This window comes from Hippoglossus hippoglossus, chromosome 7 (genome assembly GCF_009819705.1).
Source record: "Hippoglossus hippoglossus isolate fHipHip1 chromosome 7, fHipHip1.pri, whole genome shotgun sequence".
Classification (NCBI taxonomy): Eukaryota; Metazoa; Chordata; class Actinopteri; order Pleuronectiformes; family Pleuronectidae; genus Hippoglossus; species Hippoglossus hippoglossus.
Window position 1 is genome coordinate 28,067,448 of NC_047157.1, and position 8,023 is coordinate 28,075,470.

Consider the following 8,023-nt stretch of genomic DNA (forward strand, 5'->3'; position numbering starts at 1 on the left):
GGGAGGGAGAGGAGGAGATGAGAGGGAGGGAGAGGAGAGAGAGGAGAGAGAGGGAGAGGAGGAGATGAGAGGGAGGGAGAGGAGAGAGAGGAGAGAGAGGGAGAGGAGGAGATGAGAGGGAGGGAGAGGAGGAGATGAGAGGGAGGGAGAGGAGAGAGAGGAGAGAGAGGGAGAGGAGGAGATGAGAGGGAGGGAGAGGAGAGAGAGGAGAGAGAGGGAGAGGAGGAGATGAGAGAGAGGGAGAGGAGAGAGAGGAGAGAGAGGGAGAGGAGGAGATGAGAGGGAGGGAGAGGAGAGAGAGGAGAGAGAGAGAGAGGAGAGGAGGAGGAGATGAGAGAGAGGGAGAGAGGAGAGGAGGAGGAGATGAGAGGGAGGGATAGGAGAGAGAGGAGAGAGAGTGGAGGGAGGGAGAGGAGGAGATGAGAGGGAGGGAGAGGAGAGAGAGGAGAGAGAGTGAGAGGAGAGAGAGGAGAGAGTGGAGGGAGGGAGAGGAGGAGATGAGAGGGAGGGAGAGGAGAGAGAGGAGAGAGAGGGAGAGGAGAGAGAGGAGAGAGAGGGAGAGGAGGGAGAGGAGAGAGTGGAGGGAGGGAGAGGAGGAGATGAGAGGGAGGGAGAGGAGGAGATGAGAGGGAGGGAGAGGAGAGAGAGAGAGAGGAGAGAGAGGAGAGAGTGGAGGGAGGGAGAGGAGGAGATGAGAGGGAGGGAGAGGAGGAGATGAGAGAGAGGGAGAGGAGAGAGAGGAGAGAGAGGGAGAGGAGGAGATGAGAGGGAGGGAGAGGAGAGAGAGGAGAGAGAGTGAGAGGAGGGAGAGGAGAGAGTGGAGGGAGGGAGAGGAGGAGATGAGAGGGAGGGAGAGGAGGAGATGAGAGGGAGGGAGAGGAGAGAGAGGAGAGAGAGAGAGAGGAGAGAGAGGAGAGAGTGGAGGGAGGGAGAGGAGGAGATGAGAGGGAGGGAGAGGAGGAGATGAGAGAGAGGGAGAGGAGAGAGAGGAGAGAGAGTGAGAGGAGGGAGAGGAGAGAGTGGAGGGAGGGAGAGGAGGAGATGAGAGGGAGGGAGAGGAGAGAGAGGAGAGAGAGTGAGAGGAGGGAGAGGAGAGAGTGGAGGGAGGGAGAGGAGGAGATGAGAGAGAGGGAGAGGAGAGAGAGGAGAGAGAGTGAGAGGAGGGAGAGGAGAGAGTGGAGGGAGGGAGAGGAGGAGATGAGAGGGAGGGAGAGGAGAGAGAGGAGAGAGAGTGAGAGGAGGGAGAGGAGAGAGTGGAGGGAGGGAGAGGAGGAGATGAGAGAGAGGGAGAGGAGAGAGAGGAGAGAGAGTGAGAGGAGGGAGAGGAGAGAGTGGAGGGAGGGAGAGGAGGAGATGAGAGGGAGGGAGAGGAGGAGATGAGAGGGAGGGAGAGGAGAGAGAGAGAGAGGAGAGAGAGGAGAGAGTGGAGGGAGGGAGAGGAGGAGATGAGAGGGAGGGAGAGGAGAGAGAGGAGAGAGAGTGAGAGGAGAGAGAGGAGAGAGAGAGAGAGGAGAGAGAGGAGGAGATGAGAGGGAGGGAGAGGAGGAGATGAGAGGGAGGGAGAGGAGGAGATGAGAGGGAGGGAGAGGAGAGAGAGGAGAGAGAGTGAGAGGAGAGAGTGGAGGGAGGGAGAGAGGAGAGAGTGGAGGGAGGGAGAGGAGGAGATGAGAGGGAGGGAGAGGAGGAGATGAGAGGGAGGGAGAGGAGAGAGAGGAGAGAGAGTGAGAGGAGAGAGAGGAGAGAGAGTGAGAGGAGAGAGAGGAGAGAGAGAGAGAGGAGAGAGAGGAGAGAGTGGAGGGAGGGAGAGGAGGAGATGAGAGGGAGGGAGAGGAGGAGATGAGAGGGAGGGAGAGGAGGAGATGAGAGGGAGGGAGAGGAGAGAGAGGAGAGAGGAGAGAGAGAGAGAGAGGAGAGAGTGGAGGGAGGGAGAGGAGGAGATGAGAGGGAGGGAGAGGAGGAGATGAGAGGGAGGGAGAGGAGAGAGAGGAGAGAGAGTGAGAGGAGAGAGAGGAGAGAGAGAGAGAGGAGAGAGAGGAGAGAGAGAGAGAGGAGAGAGAGGAGAGAGTGGAGGGAGGGAGAGGAGGAGATGAGAGGGAGGGAGAGGAGGAGATGAGAGGGAGGGAGAGGAGGAGATGAGAGGGAGGGAGAGGAGAGAGAGGAGAGAGAGAGAGAGAGGAGAGAGAGGAGAGAGAGAGAGAGGAGAGAGAGGAGAGAGTGGAGGGAGGGAGAGGAGGAGATGAGAGGGAGGGAGAGGAGGAGATGAGAGGGAGGGAGAGGAGGAGATGAGAGGGAGGGAGAGGAGAGAGAGGAGAGAGAGTGAGAGGAGAGAGAGGAGAGAGAGAGAGAGAGGAGAGAGTGGAGGGAGGGAGAGGAGGAGATGAGAGGGAGGGAGAGGAGGAGATGAGAGGGAGGGAGAGGAGGAGATGAGAGGGAGGGAGAGGAGAGAGAGGAGAGAGAGTGAGAGGAGAGAGAGGAGAGAGAGAGAGAGGAGAGAGAGGAGAGAGTGGAGGGAGGGAGAGGAGGAGATGAGAGGGAGGGAGAGGAGGAGATGAGAGGGAGGGAGAGGAGGAGATGAGAGAGAGAGAGAGGAGAGAGAGGAGAGAGAGAGAGAGGAGAGAGAGGAGAGAGTGGAGGGAGGGAGAGGAGGAGATGAGAGGGAGGGAGAGGAGGAGATGAGAGGGAGGGAGAGGAGGAGATGAGAGGGAGGGAGAGGAGGAGATGAGAGGGAGAGAGAGGAGAGAGTGGAGGGAGGGAGAGGAGGAGATGAGAGGGAGGGAGAGGGAGTGAAGAGGAGGCCTCAGCTCGGGAGGTGTTTGTACCTTCATCGCTCTGCCCCTCAGGTTTGAAGAGACGTCTTAATGAGGACATCTGACGTCTCATCTGTCCAACAGATTTCCCTCCATTCATCTCTGTGCTGCTCTTCAGCTGCAGCTCTGAGGGTTTCATGAGACACTTCACACCTGCAGCTGCTGTGACAAGTCATTACAAACACACTGCTCCCGGCTGAGCTGCTGGGAGATGGGAATGAAAAATATACAAAATAAAAAATGAAATATACAGTTCAGAAGACATGTAGAAACAAATACTACCTTTAGAAACGTAAATATTATTCCTGTCCCAAATAACCTTCATGAAAACTTTTACAAAACACTTTCCGTCTATGAGGAAATGTTTTTCTGTCTCTTTTGAGTCGATCTCATTTGCACAGAAATAATCAGATGCTCGTCTTTTTCTTTCATTGTTTCTGTCACTGTCTTCCTTTCATCTGAGAGTCATCGTCTGTCTCGTGTCTGTCTCACTCTCTCGGCTCTAAGCTGCAGCTGAGGGCACTTCACGCTGCGTCTCATAACCTGGATGTTTCTCCTCACAAACTGAAGCAGAACATACGTCACATACATCCACCAGAACAGTTCCAGAACTTCTAACACAAACTAGAATAGAGCAGATATCTCCCCTGATTCAATGTGTAAATCCACTAGATCCAGATTTTCATTTGGATCATCAGATCACACATTCATAGAAATAAGTCCTTGAAATGTGCCTGATGTTTTTCATCCGGATCCAAAATTCGATCGAGAATCCACCAATCAGGTCGTTAATAACCAATAACAACCACGTCTCCTCTCATTTACATATCAGCATGATGATCCCGCCTCAATGAAACATTTTGTTTCAGAGCAGGAGCATCACATCTCCTTTAACAGTGAGAGTCTGTGTTTAGTTAATCATCTTAAACAAGTAAAATAAAAGAATGAACCAGAAAATATATATTATTTCCTTGTATAGTCTCCTCGTGATAAAGTGCGTGTCATATCTGAGCATCAGTTAGAAATAAACCAGTGGATTCCTGTTTACAGCAGAGATTCAGTAGCAGACCAGTGGAAATGCAGAATTTTATATTTTACATGTATTTTGTAATTGTTTTGCATGTTAACTTAAAGTTGCAGTGTGTAGAATTTAGTGACATCTAGTGGTGAAGTGTCATGTTGCAGCTGAACACCCCCACTTCATCCCCCCCTTCCAAACATGAAAGAGAACCTGTGGTAGCTTCAGTTTTCATAAAAACTCAAAGGGGGTTTAGTTTGTCCAGTCGGGGCTACTGTAAAAAACCTGGTGGCCTCCATAGAGAGGACCCCCCCCCCCCCGATGTAGATAATATAAAGCCCTTCAATATAAAGGTCCATTCCAGGGTAAATAAAACAACAGTTTGTATAATTTAGACGAAACACACTCGTGAAAACATCACTAGGATTATTTTATATTAAATTTCTGTCAATAGATCCTTTCACCTGAATCTCACTGGACCTTTGAAAAGCTGCTGGAATTATTCTGATGATCGTGTAACTGTGAACTCAACACCTCAGGCGTCTTTACTCCACGTGTCTGACGCATCTGACTCCAGCTCTGACGACCACCAGCAGGAAGAACACGGTCGTCATGGCAGCGTAAGATATCATCACGGTGTTGATAGCTGTCAGGAAGTCAGGGTGTGATGTCACAGACTGGCCCCGCCCAAAATGAAGATAGACCAGGAGGCGGATCTGAGCGGCCGGACGACCCTGCAGCCAGCAGCAGTACACGCCTGGAGAGGAAGATTGATTCAGTTACTGCAGTTTAGTTTTCAGAGCCACAAAAAGTCATAAATACAGAAAAAGAAAAACATACGTGCCAGGATTAAAGAAGCTGTTTCTGTTTCACTTCTTATCCAAGCTATGATCGTGTCATGCAAACAAAGCATCAAATTATAAGTGATCCCACAGTGACAACCTCCGATGAGTGAAATGTGTTTTGCTTTAAAATCACTCGATGAATATGAACATTTATGGAGAATAATTCATTTTCATAAGGACTCTATGTTTGTTATTCCCAGAAAAGGCTGTGATAAGAAAAGATGCTGGAAGAAGATGCTGTGGCTGCGTGTGAAATGGTTTCTCACACCTGAAAAACTACAAATTCACTCCGTGTGATTCATGTCAACTTCATGTGTGTCAGTATCTTTATATTTGAAAACCTTTACGTCGTGTGTGTGAATATTTAACATGAACTACTTTTACACTTCTACACGTCTGTCCTCTTCGCCTCAGATTTGTCTGTTGTGGGACTAAAGATGATCTGATCTCATCCTTGACGTTTGTGTGATAATGAAGCTGATGAAGAAACAGCAGCAAATGGAAATATGAACCAACACAAATCTTTTACGATGCTCATTAAATAATCAGTAGTTTGTACCTGTGTCCTGAAGTTTTGCAGGTTTGAACACTAGGTGGTGTCCGGCGTCTATCTGCAGCCTGGAGGCCTCGGCGCCGATGTTAACACCACCCAAGTGTTCGGATCTGTAAATGGGTTCGGACCCTCGGTCCCAGGCCACAGCCATGTCAGCCCGAGCTCCGGGGCACCCCAGGGTCAGGACACGGCCCGTGGGGTGGTTCAGGTAGAACACCGGTACCTCTACTGGCACGGAGGCAGAACTACAACTGAGAACCAGAGATTGATTACATTAGAACATATAAATGTCTTAATCAAACCACCTGACTGTCACATGTACCTGCACAGATCTACTGACCCACCTTAACCCAAAGAAAGCCATCAGGGTGAGGAGTTTGGAGGAGGGCGGAGGTCGAGGTGGACAAGTCACCTGACAGCTTCGGACCTCCAGCTTGGCCTCAGCTCTGCTTTGCTTCAGGCCGCCAAACGCCCGGGGCACCGCTCCTGAGCCGCATGAAGCCACCGTCTGATTGGCCCGTCGGTAGCGTACGTGGAGGAACTGTGAGCGGACGTAGCAGAGCCCCACACGGACCTGTTCCCCTCGTACGCCACAGCGATCGCACACCGTCCAGGGCTGGAAGCCGGTGAAGACTTGATACAGCGGCTGACTGGAGCTCAGGCTTTTTATCTCCATCAGTTTCTGGCCTGTTCTTTCCGGAGCCAGTCTAGAGAAATGATTAGATATGAAATAATAAACTGAGAGCAGATCATTGAAGATGATTTTCTTACATTTGATGATTTCTACCACTATGGAGGAAATCAGCTAAATTTGTATTTGTATAAAAAACATTCAGCTAGTTCAACATAGAAACCATCAGATGACTGATAAACCTCTGCTTGTGTTACACAGCCACAAGCTCTCTCTGTCTTACACCCACCAACACGAACATGGAAGACGATTAGATAAATGTAACAGTGAACAGAATTCAATATTGAGCTTGTCTTTATAATTAAAACAACATATTCGTTATTATCCTCCCCATGAAGTCACACAGAGTCCGTGTGCTCACCTCGGAGTGAAGCTGATCCTGTGCGCCTCCTGCACGTCCAGGTCGTAACCATAGAAGAAGTCTTTCTGGGCGGAGCCGCAGATGTAGATGCCCGAGTCGCCGGGTCCTGTCCTGAAGATCAACAGACTGAAGAGACGGATGGAGAATCGACTCCGCAGGTCATCGCTGTGAGGGACCTGACCGGTGTCCAGCTGCTCGTTGTCATGGTAATGGCTCAGAGCTCCGGTCTCCTCGGAGCTGCCCAGATGTTTCCTGAAGAACCACAGGACTGATTGGACCTGAAGAACAAAGGGAACAACATGAATCCATCTGCTGGTCGATCAATACCAGAGATTAGATACTGAGGTTTATGTGTCTCATTCTGTTGTGGAAGAAAACTGCCAGAGACAATTCTCATGATCTCAGATCCATTGAACTGACGTAGTTAGCAGCTGGGTCACATGAACCTGGAGGATTCAGATGGAGGGAACGTCTCACGTGTTGTGGTGTCTCATATTTAAAGACCCTGTTTTACATCAATCAATCAATCACAATTGTATCGCCCATATTCACAAATCACAGTTTGTCTCATAGTTCTTAACAAGGTCACATGCTCTGTTGTTAACTCTCAACAAGAGGGAGGAACACTGTCACAGGAAAAGGTTTACATTTATTTTACATTTGTAAAATCACATACAGTATTAGCACCAAAAAATAATGTGATATGTTCACAAATGTTTAATAATGAAAGAAATAGTAATATCCTAATATCTAGTCTGACATTCTGTGTGAAACCTTCCTGCTGAGATGACTCTGTGCTAACTGCAGGAACACATGTACCTGCTGAGGTTTGCAGCAACAGGGCAGCTCCACCGTGACTCCAGCCAGATACGCAGCGTTGGTGAAGCTCAGAAAAGCTGGACAGGCTCTACTGGCAAACACATCCTGTTTGTCCTCGGGAGCCTCGTAGCTCCACACCTCACGGCTCAGGAGGAGGAGGAGGAGGAGGAAGGAGGACGACGAAGGCATTGAGATGAAGAGTTTGATCAAATATGAGAAACACTGACTATTTGATTTGTCTTATTTCACACCTGAAGGTTGAAACTGGAACAATGTCAGAGGTGAAGTTAACCCTTTGATACTCAAGCTACGCAACGTGATGCACAACATGGGGTCAAATGACAGTGACAGCGACCCGTAGACATTTCCTGTGTTATTTCATGCAGGCTGGTTGTTTCTCTGCTGAATTCCTTTGTAGCTTATTCTTCTTCTTCATTTCGGATAAGGCTCCTTTGATGACACATCAAAGGAGCCTTCTTCATTCAGGAGAGCTGGGTTCTAAGACACACCCACAACTCCAGCTTGACCCTGAAGAACAAAGTCTAGGTCCTCAGCAGCAGAGATTTCAGACTCAGAGTCAAGACCAAGAATTGCCTCCTCATCTTCCTCATCATGTTCTTCATCCAGCATCTTTATGACTGAAATGATTGTGACCAGCCATACTAACACAGTCAAAAGCATATTTTCAAATGCATATCAATCTATTAAGTATATACTGTTATATTTGGAGTTTTATTTTGTTGATCTAACTATGGTTAGCTTGCCAGAAAAGAAGCTAGCTAGCTAACAGCTAGTTAGTATTGTACATATTTCTCTTTCTCACTAGTAAAAGAAGACGTACATGCATCAGATGTGCAGAAGCAGCTGTGTGAAATGAATGTCAGGTGTTCCGTAGTGAATTCATACTGTACTGGTCATTTTGACCCATG

General features: G+C 49.1%; 1 protein-coding gene across 1 annotated transcript in view; it reads right to left on the minus strand.

Moving 5' to 3' along the window:
- LOC117765205 (Ig-like V-type domain-containing protein FAM187A) overlaps nucleotides 1-7,365 on the minus strand; it is a 9,911-nt gene extending 2,546 nt beyond the window's left edge. Inside the window, exons 1-5 of the mRNA XM_034591528.1 lie at nucleotides 7,095-7,365; nucleotides 6,276-6,553; nucleotides 5,568-5,930; nucleotides 5,230-5,474; nucleotides 4,376-4,582 (exon numbers count right to left, since the gene is read on the minus strand). Of these exons, the coding sequence (XP_034447419.1) occupies nucleotides 4,376-4,582; nucleotides 5,230-5,474; nucleotides 5,568-5,930; nucleotides 6,276-6,553; nucleotides 7,095-7,283 (1,282 nt within the window). The 5' untranslated portion in view covers nucleotides 7,284-7,365. The remainder of the gene's footprint in view (nucleotides 1-4,375; nucleotides 4,583-5,229; nucleotides 5,475-5,567; nucleotides 5,931-6,275; nucleotides 6,554-7,094) is intronic.
- Between the last annotated feature and the right edge of the window lie 658 nt (nucleotides 7,366-8,023).